Here is an 18,852-nt window from a genome sequence, read left to right as displayed (position 1 = left end):
AAAAAAAATAAATAAATAAAGAAACACTATTCTAGATGAAATAGACAGATGGACAGTATGGTTCATATGGTACCAAAAAGTTGGACACAACTGAATGAAGAAACCCCAACTGCGCAACACATCGCAGAAACAAAGTCGAAAGTTAAGCCTTTACTCTTGAAGAGTTCACAATCTAATGAAGAATTAAAAGGTAAATAAATATGTACAAATGAACTATACACAGGATAAATAGAAATAGTTAACAGAAAGAAGGCACTAGAATTAAAGAATAGTCAAAAGGTATAAAGAGGAAATTTAGGTGATGTATAAAACAAAATATGGCAATAAAAGTCATTAAAAAGGAAATGTTTATTGAATTGGAAAGTTAAATTTTGTTGTTATAGATAAGCTTTCACTGGTCTTAGAAGAACACAAGAAGGACTATAATAACTTATGACTCCTTCCTTCAGTAAAGCTTCATATGTTTCAATACAATCTACACTAGGCAGATGGAAAACTCTGCCCAAAGAGGAATTATTGTTCCAGAATGAGCGCTTATTGGTCCTGAGAAGCAGACCCATCTATACCAGATGGATTTCCTCAGTAGTTCCCCTTTGTTCCGAGGGAGAGTGAGGACAGGTCCCCACCCATGCCAGCTGGAAGGAAGAACTCTCTTGGGTCCCTGAAGGAAGCCGTAAATACCAAGAGGAACCTTTGTCCATCTCAAGTGCAACAAGAGGAAGTCTTATTGGTTGCTAGTGGTTGGTCCATTCATGGATCGTAGAGCCCCCAGATGAAATATATATTGTCTCCAGGACAAATCTCAATTGGTCTTCCCAGATCCCCCAGGGGAAAACTTCAATTATCCTAGGATAAATCCTCTTCATTCCTAGATGAGAGGAAACCTTATCAACCTTAGGGACAAACCATTGGTTCCCAAATTCTTCCTAGTATGAAAAGTCTGTTCTCATCCCCTTTCCTAGGGTATCCCTGCCAAGAAATACTCTTCCCTCCTTCTTTGGCTGAGGCAGAGATTCATGATGACAAGGGAAGAGGTAGAACATGCCCGAGCAATGATCCAGGTGGTCAGAGACTTTCCTCATTCAGAACGACATTAGTATTGTAGTTTTCTCATCCAGAAGAATTTTAGTTTTGTAAGGAAGGATCTGGAAGACATCTCAGAGGCCATCAAGCCCAATCCATGAATTTATTAGAAGAGGAAACTAGGGTGTCAAGGAGGGGATGAGACCAAGATCACACTGGTATTAAGTGGTGGAAGTGAGATTAAATAAAAAACCTTCTCTGACTCTTCCCACTAAACCAAAGTTACTTTTTCATCAACCCCTCTAGGGAGAGTCTACAGACTTTTCCTATGAATAATATAAATAGCTCAGACTCATGTAATATTTTGGAATTTGTAAAATGGTTTATGCACATGATCTCATTTGAATTTGACAATTCTGTGATGCAGCTCCTGTCGTTAGCCTTACTTTACAGAAGAGGAAACTGAGGCACAAAGATGTTCGTGACTTGGAGTTTGAACCCAGGTTTCCTTGATTCCAAATCCACTGCAAGCAGAGAGATTAATGGAGACCAAGCTTACACTGGAGGGCTCGAGGAGGGACAAAGGGAATGATGGGCTGGGGGACGTGCAGGGGGAGAATGTTAGATAAGAAGGCTCAGAGAGGAAGAGGGATGGAGATCTCAGACAGATTCCTTCTAGGTGTCTTCACACAAGAGACAAAGGGGAATTTTCACTCTCTGAAGGAAAGTTAGGGAAGAATGTACAAGGTCTGGGCCCCTGTAGGAGCCAAATCCTTGGGTCCTCCAGAGACAAAAATTGAGGGTCTAGATAATGGATGTCCCTGAGCTTTATAGAAGTGGGGGTGCCCACATCCCTGAGAGAATGGGGAACCGAGGGGCCTGAGCTCCTGGATCTCTGAACAAGATACAGACTAGGGATCTACAGGCCAGTGTCCCCTTAAATCAATTGTTTTTGATGGTGTCTTTGATCCAATTGTTGAACATGTAGAGGTTGGTATAGACTCCAGGCTTGTTGGGCTTTCCACATGGAACATCCCCCCAGGATACCAGGCCCTGAAGCATTCCATTGCAGACCACAGGGCCCCCTGAGTCACCCTGGGAAGAAAGAACAAGGAAAAGAGATAAGGGGGAGGTGAAGAAAGATAAACAAAGAGGAGGAGAGTTAAAGACAGTATCAAAACAGGAGAAAAGAGACCAAAGTGAGGGAGGGAGGAGAGAGATGGAGAGAGGGAGAAATAGAGAAAGAGACACAGACACAGACACAGACAGAGAAGAGAGAAGGGAGGAAAGAAAGACATATATATATATATATATATATATATATATATATATATATATAGAGAGAGAGAGAGAGAGAGAGAGAGAGAGAGAGAGAAAGACAGACAGAAACAGAGGCAGAGACAGAGACACAGAGAAAAGAGGAGAAAGAGAAAGATAGAGAGAGGGAAAGAGACAGAGAGAGAGACAAAGACAGAGACAGAGAGAGAGAGACAAAAACAGAGAGACAGAAGCAGAGACAGAAATAGAGACAGAGACAGAGATAGAGAGACAGAGAGAAAAGGAGAGGAAGGGGAGAATAGTGAAAGGTGGGGATAGAAAGCAAATACAGATCATTTCAATCCTTCCCATTCTCTGCACCTGTCTCTTCTCTCTTTCCCTCCCTCAACTGCTTCCCCATTCTACTTCCCTTTACCTTCATTCCACCATCCTTCAGCCTCTTCCTCAGCCTTCCTTCCTTTCCCTTCCCCCACGGCTTCCTTATATTCATGTTGCGTGAGGTGCTGAAGGCGTACCTGACAGGAATCCTTGCCAGCTTCATCTCCAGCACAAAACATGCTAGATTTGATCTCCCCAGGATAGGCTTTCTGGCAGGTCTCCTGAGACAGGATCATGACATCCAGACACTGTAGGGTCTCAGGATACTGAACTGGGAAACCAAGAGTTGGGGTCAGAGACTCCAGCTGGGATAGCCACACCAATGCCAACAAGTGCAGAATTCATGGAGCTGGAAGGGATGGCCAAGATCAAGTCCAAAAAAGCCCCTCTTTGGTGGGGAGGGATGGAAAACAAAATGAAACTGACCCAAGGGGGTTTAAATTCTTACCAAAAGTAGCAGAGAAAGACTTTGAAGCCAGATCTTTTGAGTAAAAATTTAACACTTTCTTTGGATATCAATGGAAACAGACATGGAGATGGACAAAGACCAGATTGAGAAAAGGAAGACCCAGAAACAGAAAGGGCCAGGGCTTACCTTGAGGGCTGTTGGTGGTCCCCCAGCCTGAGACGAGACATTTGGACCCAGTAGTTGGGGCCTGAGTTGAGATGTTAATGGCTTTGATGCTTTTTGTTTCTGAGACTTTTTTGTTCAATTTAATTAGCATGAGATCATTAGAGTGAGCTGGCCGGGTATAGTTGGGGTGGGGGAAAGACTGGACGCCACGGAGATTCCTCTGGCTTACACCATAACCATGGAGACGATGCCGGCCCAGGGCAACAATATAGGAACTGCAGAAGTTAGTAGAGAGGTCACTGGTGCACCCTCACCCCAGCCCCAGCCTCACTGCCAATCCTATAGATGTCCATGGGGAAGGACCAGCTAGGTGGCACAGTGGATAGAGCACCAACCCTGAAACTAGGAGGACCTGAGTTCAAATCTCATCTCAGACACTTCATACTTCCTAGCTAGCTCTGAGACCCTGGGCAAGTCACTTAACCCCAACTGCCTCAGCCAAAAAATATATATATCCATGAGGATTACACACATTTCAGCATTGGGTTTGTTTGCATACCTGTAAAATGTGAGTATTAAACTATTGAACGCCAAAGGGTCCTCTCAGTTCTATATCCTGCCTGTGATCTGTCTAGACAGAGATGTCCCAGAAAGAGGCAGAGAAATAGATTTAAAGCATGGGACGCCAGATGTGAGTAACTCAGCATGTAGTGATCTTAGAGTCTGAATGGACAGGGTGCTAACCCCACCTCCGACAAATACTTAAAGTGTTTACCTATAAATTAAGGGCTCTAATATTTTGCTTCCATACTTGCTATGTCAGGAGGGCCAAGGCATAATCTTTAGGAGCCTCAGTTTCCCTATGTGGAAAATAAAATTGACAAAGTTGGATATTCACTTCCCAAGATTAAGACTCAAATGAGTCGGGGGTGGGGGGGAGAGCAAGGAAAGGGAAGGAGCATTTGTAGAGCCCCTACTAAAGATGTCTTACCGATATTATCTCATGTTTCTCTCCACAACCCTGGCAGATTTGAGAGTTGAGGAAATGGAAGCGGTCAGTGAAGCGATTTGCTCAGGGCATCTTCCAGACCCCAGGGATAGTTATCCTGGTGCTGGGATGCTAGCCTAGCACTTTACACACCATATCTCCTCTCAGACTCACACGCCAGGCATGGGGAATTATGAGGGCATGGATATGAGGGATAGGATATGAGGACATGCTTCCTCTTCCTCCTCTTTTTCCTTCTCATCCTCCTCTTTCTCTTCCTTCTCCTTCTTCAACTTCTTTTTCTCTTTCTCTTACTCTCTCTCCTTTTCCTCTTTCTTTCTCTTTCCCTTTCTCTCTCCTCTTCTTCCTTTCCTCCTTTATCCCTCCCTATGTCTTATATGAGGGCTGGAAGGTCTGGTCAAAGTGACATAGCTATTAAGTGTCTGGGATAGGACTTGAACACAGTTCTTCATAACTCCAAGATCAACACTCTACCCATTAATTCATTGTGCCTCTGAGTTAGCACCTAGTGTCAGGGACAGGATTTGAATTCACATTTTGCTGTCTTCACTCTTCTCACTTATCCTTTATCTCCATCTCTCCTGCCTTGTCTCCTCATCCCCACCCATCCATCCCCTTTCCCTCTTTACTTACGGTTTCTGGCAATGTGCAGCCGTGAGCACCCACTGGGGATGGATCAACACTGCCCCACAAAAGAGTCTATTTGGTTTCAAAAACAAAGCTGCCTGCCAGGGTTGGCTTTGGGGTTCACAGTCTCTGCCGTTCAAGATGCGACTCTCAGAATCCCGATCGGCATCACCCTCCTGGCGGTTCACCACCTGCCGATTGCTCCCAGCTTGCTGGTGGCTCCCAGCCTCCTGGCAGGCCTGGTTCTCCAAGTGGGCCCCATTCTTCTGCCCTGGGGGTGGGATGAATTTTCATGGGAGGTAGGTTCTGAGCTTGGGGTGGGGTCTGGACTCAAGGAATGGACCTTGGGGTATAGGACTTAGGATGGGCTAGGTTGAAGCTTGATGGAGCTGGAGCAGGTTGAGAGAGGCAGGAAAAAGCTCTTGGACAACTGGCCCAATGAATTAAGAATCTAAAAAAGGAGCCCCCAGACCTTCTTCCCAAAACCCCCTTCACTTCTTCCTCTCACTGCCAATTTCCTTGAAAACAACTATGCTCACTAAAGCCGTTTCATATGGATTCTCCTTCCCATCACTACTACTTACTGAGATGATGATTTTTAAGATGGCCAAGGACATCCTCATTATCAGGCTTACTGAATTGAATTGAACCATTCAGGTCTTGTTTGCCCTGATTCTTCTGGAGCTGCTGATCTCCATCCATTCTTAAGCTTTTCTTAATCTCCTTCCAAGGAACTTCTTTCCAACCTCTTTTCCCTCAAAACTTATCCTTGTTTTCCCTTCCCCTCTCCTCCTCCTCTTTTGCTTCCTCTTCCTCCTCTTCTTCCTTCTCATCCTCTTCTTCCTCTTCTCATCTTTCTCTTCAAATTCTTCTTCTCTTTCTCTCACCCTCTCTCCTTTTCCTCTTTCTTTCTCTTTCCCTTTCTCCTTTTCTTCCTTTCCTCCTTTATCCCTCCTTGTGTCTTATATGTCCATGCTCTCCCACACACACACACACACACACACACACACAATACACACCCATTCACACAATTTTCAGACTCACACAGCCTACCTGTCAGACCTGGATCTCCCATGATCAGAACTGACATCAGGAATACCAGCGTCCAGGTCCAAGGAGAACCCCCTGGAGGTAGCATTACTGCACCTGGGAGTTGAATAAGAGATAGAAAAGAAGGGATTCAGTCTCTGAAATCCTGTCCTGATGATATTCACATTTTTCTAGTCCCTTTGTTTCCTCAAAATATTCCAAGGAGGCAGAGGATGCAAGTAAATCTTAGTGTGCCTATTTTATAGATTGGGAAAATAAAGCTTAGTTAAAGTGAGAACGGATCACATACCAAATAAATGATGGAGACAGGCTCCAAAGCAAACTATTGTTTTCATGGGGCCATAGGAAGGAACTTTAGAGATCATCTAGTTCAAGGCTTTCATTTGGTAGATGAGGAAACTGAGTCCCAGGCTCTTTAAGTGATTTGACTGAGGTCATATACCTAGTAACTGGCAAGGCCAGAATTTGAATCGCCAAATTCTGACTCCAGACCTCCATGCCCTAAGCCTTGGCAAAGCCCTTGGTCTCCACTCTTGTTCTCATGTCCTCCCTCAGTCCTCCCTGGGCAGGGAATAGAGAGTTTCATTTTAAAAAAGGTCTGGGTTTCAGTGATTGAGGGGAGGCCCAAAGTGAGACCGAGGTGGGAAATCACAAATATGGGCAGAAGAAGGTTAATAAAAAGGGCCACCGAGATTCAAAGAGGCAAAGATGAAAAATAATAGAAAGAACTGAGAAGCCACGGGAGAGATAACAGAGAATGGGACCAGACCCGGGACAAAGAAACAGAGAAAGAGAGGGTCAAAAAATCAGGGTGAAGGATAGAAACGCACACAATCAGACCCAAACAAAAAGAACAGATGGAGTGGTAGGGAGAGAAATAAGGGTCCAGAGACGTTCAGAGCTTACAGCAGAGCCGCCCTCCACAAACGTGGAGAAGGCGCAGGAGCCGAGATACAGGAGATCCTGAGAGACAGACATGGAGAAGGCACAGGAGCCCAGAAACAGGAGAGCCTGAGAGAGATGTGGAGAAGGTCCAGGAGGGGAGACACAGGAGAGCCTGAGAGACAAGTGTGGAGAAGGCGCAGGAGGGGAGATACAGGAGAGCCTGAGAGACAGGTGTGGAGGAGCCGGGATACAGGAGAGCCTGAGAGACAGGTGTGGAGAAGGCGCAGGAGCTGAGATACAGGCGAGCGGCGCCCGGGGCATCCCCGCCCGAGCCCCTGCAGCTACGAGGAAAGCGCGCCGCATCCCGGGGAAGTACCTGCACTTGGCCCGAGGGGCACAGCGGGGCGGGCTAAGGGCCACCGAGCTCTGCCAGCCTCCCTCCCGGCCTTCGGGTCCTTCAGCCTCCAGCTCTGGCTTCGCCTCCTCCTCCCGCTTCCTCTGCGCTTTTAAGTGGCTGGCCCACCGCCCCCTGCCTCCTGCCCCCGGTCGCATTCCCAACAGGAGGGTGAGGCGCTCGGGGCAGGACGTCGGGTTCGGGTTTAGGTGCCTGCCCTCCGCCCTCGCCCTCGCCCTCGCCCGGTTTCTAGCAGCCGCCTGACTCTCAGAGAAGGCCGGGCTGGAAAAGCCTCCCTGAAGTGTCCTCCGGGTGCGGCGGCCCCCGGCCCCCGGCCCTCGGTCCTGCCTGCGCCCTCCGGGTCCCGGCTTGGCTCGCTACTTCGGGGGTCTCTCTGCCCCACGTTATAATATTTTGGGAACCTCGAAAAAGTCTCTCCCTCAGGACTTTGTGTCTCAACTGTCTCTGTCTGGGTCTCTGCTCGCCTGCCTCTCCAGACCCTGAATTTCGGTGTCTCTGAGTCCCTGGGGATGTCTCTGGCTCAGGGGCTTCCTGGTGCTGTCTCCTTGGGTTTGGGACTGTGTCTCCCGCTTGTTTGTCTCTGTGCTTATGTCTCCCTCTGGCAGCCCCGCCACATCACTGCGCTCTCCATCCCGCTGCCTCTGCTCCGAGCTGCGGAAAGAGGGGAGTGGGGGTGGGTGGGGGTGGGGGGGCAAACCGAGTGTGTTGGGGGGGAAGGGGATGTTACGGAACCTGGAGCGGGGGGAGGCAGAGGAGCAGCAGCAGCAGGGAGCAGGGAGCCCTGAAGTATGGGAACTTGGCTGGTCCCCAACTGAAAGGGAGGGAGCCGAGAGTAGGAGGAGAGAGACCTCGCCCTGATGGGGAAAGAGGCTCGCTTAGGAGGGTGGGGGCGGGGCAGAGAAGGGAAGAGAGGGGAGGCTCACGGGAAGGGATCGGGCTCTTTAGGAAGCCCCACTGCCCCAATGCCACCGCCCCACCCTGGGGCCCTGTCTAGGACTCTGGGGGTGCTCCTTTCCCAAGCTCTGTCCGGGTGCTGTCTCTCCCACTCTTCTCTCGTCCTCCTCCTTTTCCTCTTTCTCCTCCCACTTTTTTCCTCTTTTTTTTTTTTGTCTTCCTTTGATCCTCTCCCCTCCCTACTCTTCCTTTTCTCTTCTTTATTCTTATCTCTCTTCTTACCTTCCTAAGTTCCCCTTTCTCTGGAAGTTCTCTCTGACTCTTTCTTTCTATGACTCTCTCTGTCTCTTTGTTTCTCTCTTCTATCTGTATGTGTCTTTGTCTCTCTATCTCTCTGCCTCTGTCTCTCTCTCTCTCCCTCTCTGTGTCTCTGTGTATATCTGTGACTCTGTGTCTCTGCCTCTCCTCTCCTCTTCTCCCTCTTTCTGTCTCTTTCTGTCTCTGCATCTCTTTTTATTTGTTTCTCTGTGTCTGTTCTTTTGGCTCTGTGTTTTTCTCTGTGTGTGTCTCTTGTCTCTCCTCTTCTCTCTTTGTCTCTTCCTCTCCCTCTCTCTGTGTCTTTCTGTGTGTGTCTGTCTCTCCTCTCCTCTGTCTCTGTTTCTCTGTATATCTATGCCTCTGTGTCTCTATCTCTCTGTCTTTGTCTTTCTGTGTCTCTGTCTCTGTGCCCATCTGTCTTTCTCTCTGTGTGTTTTGGTGTCTCTCTCTCTCTCTGCCTCTCTCTGTCTCAGTGTCTCCGTCTTTCACTATCTGTCTCTATCTCCCTTTGTCTCTCCGTGTATCTGCTTTCCTCTTCTTTTCTATCTATCTCTCTGTCTCTCTCTATGTATCTGTCTCTGCATCTCTCTCTATCTTTGGGTCTTTGTCTCTGTCTATTATCTCTGTGTCTTCTCTCTGTGTTTCTGTCTCTCTTTGTCTCTGTCTCTGTCTCTCTCATCTCTGTATCTCTTTCTCTCTCTGCTTCTGTCTCTTTCTATCTCACCCATATTTGTTTTCTCAGCCCTTTCTTTCATCCTAAGAGGGTGTCTGTCTTGTGTGCAGTGCCTTGATCTATTGCCACTTTGTCATTATTTCCCCCTCTGGCTCCCTCCTACTGTCTCTTTCCTTAGGTCAGTTCTCTCCCCTCCCTTTCCTTCTGCAGCTCCCTCCTCGCCCCTCTGCCTTTATCTCCCTGTAGCTCTCTTTGTCATCGGCTCTAGGTTTGTGTATCTTTGTCTATTTCTGCCAAGCCTGTCTTGTGCATTCATTCTTTCACACTTCATCGTACTCTGACTCATCTTGAGCCCTTCTCCACCTCCTCTCCAGGCTGAAGTTAAAACACACAATGACCTTTCTCTTCTCTCCCCCAAACCTTCCAGATCCTTTCAGATCTTCCCTGATCTTAGGGAGACAAGAGCACAAAGTCAGGCCTCCAGACTCTCAAGCCTTTTCATATAACTTTTCCCAGGGATTCAGAGTGACAGAAGTCCCCATGGACTGAGATGATCAGGGAAGGTTCAAGAAAGAAGTGGGACTTGATCAGGGGCTGGGAGGGTAAGGAAGAATTTAAAAAAGAAAGTCTTAGGAATCAAGAAGAAGAGGAAGGTGTTTTGGGGAAGGATAGAGGAATATAGGATTTAGAAAAGGAATCTCAGAGATTGTACTATCCAGGGCTTCACTGATAGTTAGATCAGGAAAAATTACATCTTGATTTTTCACAAAATCCTAACTGAAACTTAACCTTTTCTTTTCTATTTTTCTAGTTACAAATGTAAATAACAAACCATTATTTTGAAAAGGGTCCATCTCCATCACACATACACACAAAACACACACACGCACAAGGTTAAGAACCCCTTTTCTCCTACAACCTCCCAATTTTAGAAAGGGAGAGATTGATCTCAAGAAAGATCTTGATTTTGATTTCAGGATTAGATTGATTTGCATGGGAAAGACAGCCAATTCTGGTTTATTGAATGTGTTGGTTTCAGTGTACAATTTGTGGGAGGAGAGGAAAAAAAAAAGGGACCAAGGTAAGTTTGATGCATAAGTACATGGAACCAGCCAGTGGGATCAGAGATCAGAAACTGCAAATGAAGATCATCTGGCTCGAATTGTTCTTCGAATCCAGTCACGGTATCGGCACACGTCAGTGTAGACTCCTGGCTTCTGGGCTGAGCCACAGGGCACCTCCCCCCATGACACCAGACCCCGAAGTCGTCCCTGACATACCAGGGGTCCGCCGGAATCACCCTGGAGGGAAAAGGAGAGAGAGTGAGACAAATAGATAGAGAGGGGAATGGAAACAGAGGCAGATACTCCAGAAGAACTGGAGATAAATGGAGAAGCCCTCATGGATCAGATGTGGCAATAGTTTGATTCAGAGACACCTCTCCTGCCCTTGTCCTGCCTCCAGCCTCCTTACTCCTCTACCTCCTCTTTTTTGTTTCAAATCTCACTTTTTGTCCCTTCCTAGTTGTCCTTTCTCTCCGTTTCTGCTAGACCGTTCTCTAAAATTGCCTTCCATTTATAATATATTATATAATATTGTTATATTGTATTGTGTTGTGTTATAGTTCATTATAATACATTACATTGCATTGTATTGTATTGCATTATGTTATATTGCATTATATTATATTATATTATGCCATATTATAATCATAAAGTGGTGTAATAGATTGAATGTCAAACCTAGAATCAGGAAAATTCATCTTCCTGAGTTTAAATTAGGCCTTATTAGCTGTGTGAGCCTTGGCAAGTCATTTAACTATCTGCCTCAATTTCCTCCTCTATAAGATGATCTGGAGAAAGAAATGACAAATACTCCTTGGCAAGTCATTTAACTCTTATTTGCCTCAGTTTCCTCATCTATAAACCGATCTGGAGAAAGAAATGAGAAATGACTCCCACATTTTTGCCACAAAAACCCCAAACAGGGTCACAGAGAGTTGGACACAATTCAAAAATGACCAAACAATGTATCTTATATTGTTATATTATATTATACTATATTATGTTATGTTATATTACATTTTATTATGTTAGACTATATTGCAGTATAACATCTATATTATATATATGCAGTATACTATAGTGTACTACATTATATTATATTGGTATATTACACTATGCTACATTATATTGTTACATTATATTATGTTATACTATATTATATTGTTATATTATGTTACATTATATTATATTATACTTATATATAGTGTATATGTGGTACATAATATAAACTATGTTATACAAATACTACAGTATATTATATTATGTTATGCTATCTTATGTCATATAATATCATATCATGTCATATTATTTACTTATCTTTTAGGTCCATTGTTGTTTGCGTGCTATGTCTCCCACTAGAATATGTGCTCCTTAAAGTCTGGGGCTTCCTTTGTCTTACCTCATAACCCTGGCACTTAGCATAGTGTCTGATCCAAAATAAATAATTACTAAATGCTTGTTAGCTGCTAATTATTTACATTAGTGTTGCATTCTTAAACTTTGTATCAGTTATGTTTTCTAAGGGCCCTTCCTTTCTTCCTCTCCCCCCCACCTCTCTCCTCTCTCTCCCTCCTTCCCTCCCCTCTCTCTCTCTCTCTCTCTCTCTCTCTCTTTCTCTCTCTCTCTCTTTCTCTCTTTCTCCCTCTCTTTCTCTCTCTCTCTCCCCCCTTCCCTCCTTCCCTCCCTTCTCTCTCTGTCTCTCTGTTTCTCTTTCTCTTCTTTCTCTGTCTCTATCTCTCACTGTCTCTGTCTCTCTGTCTCTCTCTTTCTCTCTTTCTCTGTCTCTGTCTCTCTCTCTCTCTCTGTTCTTCATTTCTCTTATGTCTCCAGTTTTCTGATTCTATGCATCTCCTTCCCTGCCTGTCTGACTCTACGTCCCCCAACTTGCCTGGCAAGAGTCTTTTCCACTATCCTTTTCTCCGGCACACACCATGTTGGAAGTAATCTGATTGGGATAGGCCTGCTGGCAGGTCTTGTGAGGCACCAGGTGGATGGAGGCACACTGCAGTGTGTCTGGGTAATGACCTGGGGAAAGTGGAAGGAGAGACAAGTGTACCAGTCACACAGTAGAGGTCTAGAAGCTGCTAATGCAGTTATGAAGCATATTCTAGAAAAAAAGCTTGTCTCTCCCACGACTGATCCTTTCCATCAGAGGTCCTGCCAATGAACTCTTGCCTTACCATTCTTCCCTCCCGATGTCATCCCTTCTTTTAGAGTTCCTTCTAATGGCAGATCCCTTTTAGTCTCCTTGGTCCTCCCCACTGTTGGCCCCTCCCACCACTGATACCTCCCACCATTGGCCTTTCCAGTTATTAGGCTCTCTCACCATTGGTCCTTATCATCATGGAACCCTCTCACCATCACTTATGTTGCTTGTTCATCCTGTCCAATCTTACTTCTTCCCCTCCCCCCAAAGACTTCTTTTCCCTGCCAATGATCTCTCCTACTTTTTATCACCCCTTGTCAATGGTTCTTCCAATGAACACTGGCGCCTCCCACCATTTTGCCCCCTACTCGGCCATTCCTGTCCTCACACTTACCTTCCTCGTCTGTCTTGCCCCAGCCAGAGATGACACAAAATGAGGTGGAATTATCTGTGCAGTCTGATTCCCAAGGAAGATTCAGAGGCTGGACATGGGAAGATAGAGCCACGGGTCGAGGCAGCTTCAGCAGCATGATGTCATTGTCATGTTGCATTTTATCATAGGCCGGATGTGGGATAACCTGCACTGCTGGGCTCAGCTGTTGACTCTGCTCCCACTGCTGAATATTGTGCTTGCCCAGGAGAACCTGGAGTTTCCTGCAGGAGAAATCCTGGTTTTTCCTTGGGCCCTTTGACCTTGGCTGAGGCCCCATTCCTTCCCTGGGTGATTACAACCATCCCTTGGGTCCATGCTACACAAAGTATTTTTCTGGAAAAGAACGGGGCTGGAGGTGAATGTCCCACTCCACGCTTCCTTTCATCCCAATCCGAAGCAACAGGGAAGTATCTCCTAGCACCTAAACACAATCTCTCCCGTGGCTGGCAAAGTGACTCACGGTTTTTGACAGTGAGCAGCAGTGAGGACCCACTGGGGGTGTATGAGGACGCCACCACACAGCAAATGGTTGGAATAGAAAAGAGCAGCCTGGTAGGGATGTTCTCTTACTCCGCAATTCTGGCCCACCACGACCTTATCCCTCTCCTCAGCCCAGGCTGTAGGGGAAGAAATATGAGCATAAGTTACCCCCAAATCCGACCTCATCCTTTCTCTGACTTCCACCCCAATGCATCTTCATCCTGCCCTGTCTCATAATCTGTCCCTACTCCAACCCACACTCTTCTGTCATCCCATCCTCATTCACATATTCACATCCCCACTTCTAAACCTAATCTAAATCTTTAAAAAAAAACAACTTAAATCTAAAAATGACCATTCACATCCCCACTTCTAAACCCATGACCATTCACATCTCCCCTCCAAATCTCATCCCTCCCGTACCCACTCCAACCCCACTAATATCCCCAATCCCATGTTCACCCTTAACTTTTCTTCATCACGTTGCCAGTCCCACATATACCCCATCCGCAATCCCCTACCACAAGCCCCTTCTCCATCCCCGTCCTCATCTCTACACCTGCGGTCACCAGTATCAAGGCAAACATCGTCAGCAGTTCCATGGTGATTCCTGGAAAAGGGGGAAGGAACTTGAATTAGTTCCTGAAATCGGCCCCACCCCTTTCCAACCTATCTCTTCACCAAGAGTTTGGACACTTACTCATCCCTGATGATCTTTGTCCTACTTTCTCTTTGATAAACCCTCACCTCTTGACTTTGACCTCATCCCTGTTCCTCAATTTCCATTTGACTCATCAATTCACTTCTCCGGTCTTAAAATGGCTTAAGAGCCAAGACTCCCAGTCTCTCGACAGTCTCAGAACCACCGAACTTCCCAGTGAGAAAGGACCCCAGAGAGCACCTGATTCAGCCCTTACCTGCTAGAGAATCCCCACAACACCCCCTCCAAATGGTCATCCAACCTTCTCTTGAATGACACTGAATCATTCATGGGACCTCAGACAAATCCCTTCCTTTCTCTGGACCTCAGTTTGCTCCTCTATAAGACTATCAAGGGGGAAAGGGGACAAGGACTAAATCATTTCATCATCCTGTTTCTTTTTCATAAAATGGGGAGGGTTTTTTTCCTAGATAATTTCTCAAGGCATCATATCTTATTAGCCATCCCCTTGCCCGTGGCCTCGTCCATGCCCCTGGATTTTCAGGGCTCCAGACAAAGACTGGAGAAAAGGTTCTGATCTTACCTGCTGAGTGAAATCCAGCTGGGATCCTGGACATGCAGAGGAAGGACGAGAAGAGAGCCGGTGAGACACAGGTGCAGAGGCAGAGGCAGGGAGAGAGAGGGGGGAGAAATCAAAGGGAAAGGCAAAAGCCCAACATACAAAGAGTACTGGGTGCAAGGAGAGGCTGGGTGCCCGAAGGGGAGGAATGGGTGATCCCGCAGCGGCCCTTTCTCTCAGAAGCCCATCCTCGGCTCTGCTGTTTCCGCTCCCTGCCTTTTAACCCCTACCTGGCCAGGGCCCCAGGCCCTGCGCACTCTCCACCCCGTCCCAGCCCCCGCCCACACCTCCCCCAAACATTCTTAGGCAAACCTGAAGCCCTGCCCTCCCTTACCCTTTGACCTCAGACACCTAGTCTCCGCTGGGGTGAAGTTTGAGCATCTGAGCACCCAAGAAGCCGGAAAATCAAGAGGAAGGACCCAGGGTCCTGCAGAGAACATCAGTGCATGGTGGGTGGGACTCCCCCAAACAGCCCCTGGCCATCATTTCTAGCTGTCTGAGCTCCGAGGGTCCTGGGGCTGGAGAGGAAAGGGGGATAGGCGACCATTTTACAGACAAGGAAACTGAGACTCGGGATGGCGAGGGATAGAGGAGAGATTAAGGTGTGAGTGTGTGTGTGCGTACGTGTGTGTACAACACTGGTATAGTAGGGCAGAATCCAGAGTCCTTGATGGAAAAGGGCAGCGGGAGGGCTGGAGGCCAGAGTCTCTGGACAGGTGAAGACAGGGATCCGAACGCCTGGGTTCAGTGGGTTTGGGGCTGACTCACCCTCCTGTGGGTAAGTTCCTCCATGGACACCCACAAAGTCAGTAACTGTGTTGGTGTGTCACAGGGAGGGGCCCCCTCCCCCCGCCTGGGGACAGGGTGGGGGGCCTGGGGAGCAGGAAAGGGAAGGATGGGGAAAGAAGGAAGTCTGCCCAAGAACAATAGCCCTGTGTCCAGACCTGCCTGATGAGACGGTTCCCACCAGCCTGTGATGAGCGAGTCACCCTGGGTCTCCCCCACCACCCCCAGGGGCATTCTGGTCCAGGGTCCCTGGCCCTGCACAACTGGGTCACCAGCTGCCTCCTTCGGAGAGTTACCCATCTGCCCGCTGCAGGACTCTGTCTCTCTCTCCCTCCCCCCCCCTCTTTTTGGGGAGGATTTCATAGACCCATGTTTGTGCACACATATATACACACATACATATAAGAGTGTGTGCACAAGGGGGTATTTGTACTTCGTCCCCCAGCTCTCTTTCTCTTTCTGCTTCTCTCCCAGGCTCTCTCCCTGGGTGGTTTGCTCTTCCCCACTTTTAGTCCTCCCCCTTCTCATCCAGGGATTTCTATGCTTCTTTCCAGGGGTGTGAGTGTGTGTGTGTGTGTGTGTGTGTGTGTGTGTGTGTGTGTGTGTCTTTTTCTCTGCCTCTCTCTGTCTCTTTTTATCTCTTTCTCCTTATTTCATTTTGTCTCTATCTACTTTTCTCCCCTCTCTATCTCTGTCTCTGTTTTCTGTCTCTCTTTTTCTTTCTTTCTCTCCTTATTTCTATTTCTCTCCCTTTTCCAATTCTCTGTCTCTCTTTTTCTCTTTCTCTTCTTATCTCTCTCTGTCTCTTTCTATTTCTCTCCTCTCTCCATCTCTGTTTCTATGTCTTTCTATTCTTCTCCCTTTTAGTCTCTTATCTGTCTGTCTCTCCCTGCTCTATGTCTCTGTCTGTCTCTCTCTTTTTTTCTGTGTGTCTTTCTGCCTCTCTCTCTGTCTCTTCCCTCTTTCGGTCTCTATCTCTCTTTTTCTCTCTTTCTTTCCTTATCTCTCTCTGTTTCTGTCTCTCTATTCTTCCTCTCAGTTTCTTATCTGTCTCTCCCTGCTTTCTATCTCTGTCTCTGTCTGTTTCTCTGTCTGTCTGTCTCTCTATGTGTGCATCTTTCTGTCTCTATCTCTGTCTCTTTCTCCTCCCTTTCTGTTTCTGTCTCTCTATCTATCCATTTCTCCCCTTTTCTGTCCCTCTGTCTCTGTCTCTCTCTTTCTCTCTGTTCCTGTCTCTATTTTTGTCTCTGTCTGTATCTCTCTCTCTCCCTCCCTTCCCTCTCCCTTTCTGTCTCTCTTTCCCTCTCCCTCCCTCCCTCCCTTCCTTCTCTCTCTCTCTCTCTCTCACGCGCTCTATCTTTATGTCTCTACCTCTTTTCACCCTCTCTGTATGTCACTCTGATCTGTTTTCTCTCTTTCTCTCTCCGTGTCTTCCTCTTTGTATTTCTCTCTGTCTCTGTCTCTGTTTCTCTCTGAATGTCTCTCTGTGTCTCTGTCTCTCCTCTCTCTGTCTCTGTCTCTCTGTGTGTCTCTGTCTCTGTCTGTCTTTTTCTCTTTCCCTCTCTCTCTTTCCCTTCCCCTAGAGCTAAGCCATGCCCTTCCATACTTGGGGCTCTAGTCAAACTGGATCATTATATGTAGGAAGACTGACTTAGGGTCAAAGCCTCGAGTTTCTCCTCCAAAATGGGAATACTAATACTAGCAACACCTGCCCTCATTAGGGTTTTAAAAAGAAAGAGCTATTACACAAAGATGCCCCATTAAAATGCTATAGGATGGGAGCCATTATTATTCTTGCTCCTAAAGACAGGGGAGAGATCAGGATGTCTCAAACTGTCTTTCTTTTACCCTTCATGGCACATGGATTCATTTCCATGAGTTCACATCCAGCCTCAGATTCTTATTAGCTCTGTAACCTTGGGAGAGTCATGTAACTTTTCTTATTAAAATTAATTGGAGAAGGAAATGGCGAAGCCCTCCACTATCTTTGCCAAGAAAACCCCAAGAGGGGTCATGAAGCATGGGACACAATCGAAACAACTCATAGATAGCAAAATAGGAAAGGGGATGGAAAGAAAGGGAAGAGGAAGGGAGAGGAGGGGAGGAAAGAGGAGGAAATAGCAGAGTAATGGAAAGGAGGGAAGGGGAGGAGTAAAAAGAGGAGGAGGAAGGAAAAGGGAGGGGAGAAAAAGAAAGGCGTGGGGACGGGAGGAAAACGGAGGAAAAGGGAGGGGAATGGAGGAGGAGTAATCCTCCCTTTCTCCAAGCATAACTTTCCCTATTTCTAGATTTCCATTACATTTGTCTCCTGACATGCATTTGTTCATTTGTTCTAGCCCATGTTTTCACACCAGGACACACCCAGCCTTGGGTCATATTTTACATCTAAGCCCTACAGAAACTGATCTCTCCTCCCAGCCACAAACCTGTAATTCTTGGCTCAGCCACCAGAGGGAAGAAGGTGACATAAACTGGCCATTAGAGCAATCATTTTGACCCAGATCTTACACAAAGACCAATCAGTGATGCTTTTCCCTGGGGGAAAAAAAATGATCTTCATTAATATATCACAAAATGATAGAACAATAGGATAGACCTGTGTGTGTGTGTGTGTGTGTGTGTGTGTGTGTGTGTGTGTTAACTCTAATCCACTCTTCTCTCCAGTCACTGATGACCTTTTTCCTCTCCAATATATTATTATTTAAATATTTCTCAATTACATGTAAAAAAGCCACAACATTTGTTGTTTTTTTATTTAAATACCTAATTCTCTCCCTCCTGCCCTTCTTGAGAAGGCAAGCAATTTTTCATAGAATTATATATATGAAGTACTGCACACTATATTTCCATATTAATCCTATTACAAATGAAAACATGAACAGCTAGAGGGCTCAGGAGATAGAACATTGGGCTAGGATTTGGGAAAACTGGTCTTTTGTGAGTCCAAATCTGTCATCAGACACTTAGCAGCTTTGTGATCTTAAGACAAGCCTAAATTCATGCTGGCAAAGTGGCATTCCTAAAGGTCATCTTTCCTTGCTCCTTCTCCTTTCCAAAAACTCCAATGTCTCCCAGCTTCCTTTTCTTTTGGGCAGTGGTTCTCCAAGTATGGTCTAGAGAATCCTGGGGATTTCTGAAACCCTTTTAGAGGGTCTACAAATTCAAAAATAGTTTTTATTTCCAATATGGTCAGTGTCTATAAATATAATCCAGATAAACAAAAACGCTTTGGAGAGATCCTCGATAATTTTTAATAGGATAAAGATACTGAAAACAAAAGTTTGAGAAGCATTGCTTTTGGGAATTTAAAGTCAACCTGCACAACCACATTCCAACTTGACCTTTCCAGCCTTATTATATGGCACCCCCTTCTCATTCTCTCAAACACACACTGCTGGCCTGGCTGTATTGTTTCTCCATCCAAATGAGAATGGCGGTCTAGCCAAATTGTCCTTCTTGGGGGTCTTTCTACAAGGGACTATCTTTCATTCCCATTGCACAGGCTATTTATTCTCTCTCCTTACCTCTGCCTGACTCTT

General features: G+C 46.3%; 2 protein-coding genes across 2 annotated transcripts; both read right to left on the bottom strand.

The window, feature by feature from the left end:
- Positions 1-252: 252 nt before the first annotated feature.
- On the bottom strand, positions 253-7,320 carry KLK5 (kallikrein related peptidase 5). The gene is made up of 6 exons (XM_031963312.1): positions 7,201-7,320; positions 5,943-6,035; positions 4,896-5,160; positions 3,275-3,528; positions 2,817-2,950; positions 253-2,118 (listed from the first exon to the last, which is right to left on the bottom strand). Exons 2-6 carry the CDS (start codon positions 6,025-6,027, stop codon positions 1,966-1,968), a joined length of 891 nt encoding a protein of 296 aa, XP_031819172.1. The 5' UTR covers positions 6,028-6,035; positions 7,201-7,320; the 3' UTR covers positions 253-1,965.
- Positions 7,321-10,125: 2,805 nt separating this feature from the next.
- On the bottom strand, positions 10,126-14,715 carry KLK6 (kallikrein related peptidase 6). The gene is made up of 6 exons (XM_031963311.1): positions 14,492-14,715; positions 13,807-13,857; positions 13,228-13,384; positions 12,729-12,988; positions 12,077-12,213; positions 10,126-10,425 (listed from the first exon to the last, which is right to left on the bottom strand). The coding sequence occupies exons 1-6, from the start codon at positions 14,523-14,525 to the stop codon at positions 10,273-10,275; spliced, it is 792 nt and encodes a 263-aa protein (XP_031819171.1). The 5' UTR covers positions 14,526-14,715; the 3' UTR covers positions 10,126-10,272.
- Between the last annotated feature and the right edge of the window lie 4,137 nt (positions 14,716-18,852).

This window comes from Sarcophilus harrisii, chromosome 3 (genome assembly GCF_902635505.1).
Source record: "Sarcophilus harrisii chromosome 3, mSarHar1.11, whole genome shotgun sequence".
NCBI classification, from domain to species: Eukaryota; Metazoa; Chordata; class Mammalia; order Dasyuromorphia; family Dasyuridae; genus Sarcophilus; species Sarcophilus harrisii.
The sequence above is the reverse complement of the archived record's forward strand: the minus strand, read 5'-3'. Positions and strand labels throughout refer to the sequence as shown.

Coding starts and splice junctions, on each gene's coding strand:
- KLK5 (XM_031963312.1), bottom strand. CDS start 6,027: ATGCTACCTCCAGGGGGTTCTCCTTGGACCTGGACGCTGGTATTCCTG. Junction 2,951..3,274: donor GACCACCAACAGCCCTCAAG/GTAAGCCCTGGC, acceptor TTGGTTTCCCAG/TTCAGTATCCTGAGACCCTA. Junction 2,119..2,816: donor CTGGCAAGGATTCCTGTCAG/GTACGCCTTCAG, acceptor CTTTCTTCCCAG/GGTGACTCAGGGGGCCCTGT.
- KLK6 (XM_031963311.1), bottom strand. CDS start 14,525: ATGTCCAGGATCCCAGCTGGATTTCACTCAGCAG. Junction 13,385..13,806: donor CTTGATACTGGTGACCGCAG/GTGTAGAGATGA, acceptor CTTCCCCTACAG/CCTGGGCTGAGGAGAGGGAT. Junction 12,989..13,227: donor GCTGCTCACTGTCAAAAACC/GTGAGTCACTTT, acceptor TTTCTCCTGCAG/GAAACTCCAGGTTCTCCTGG.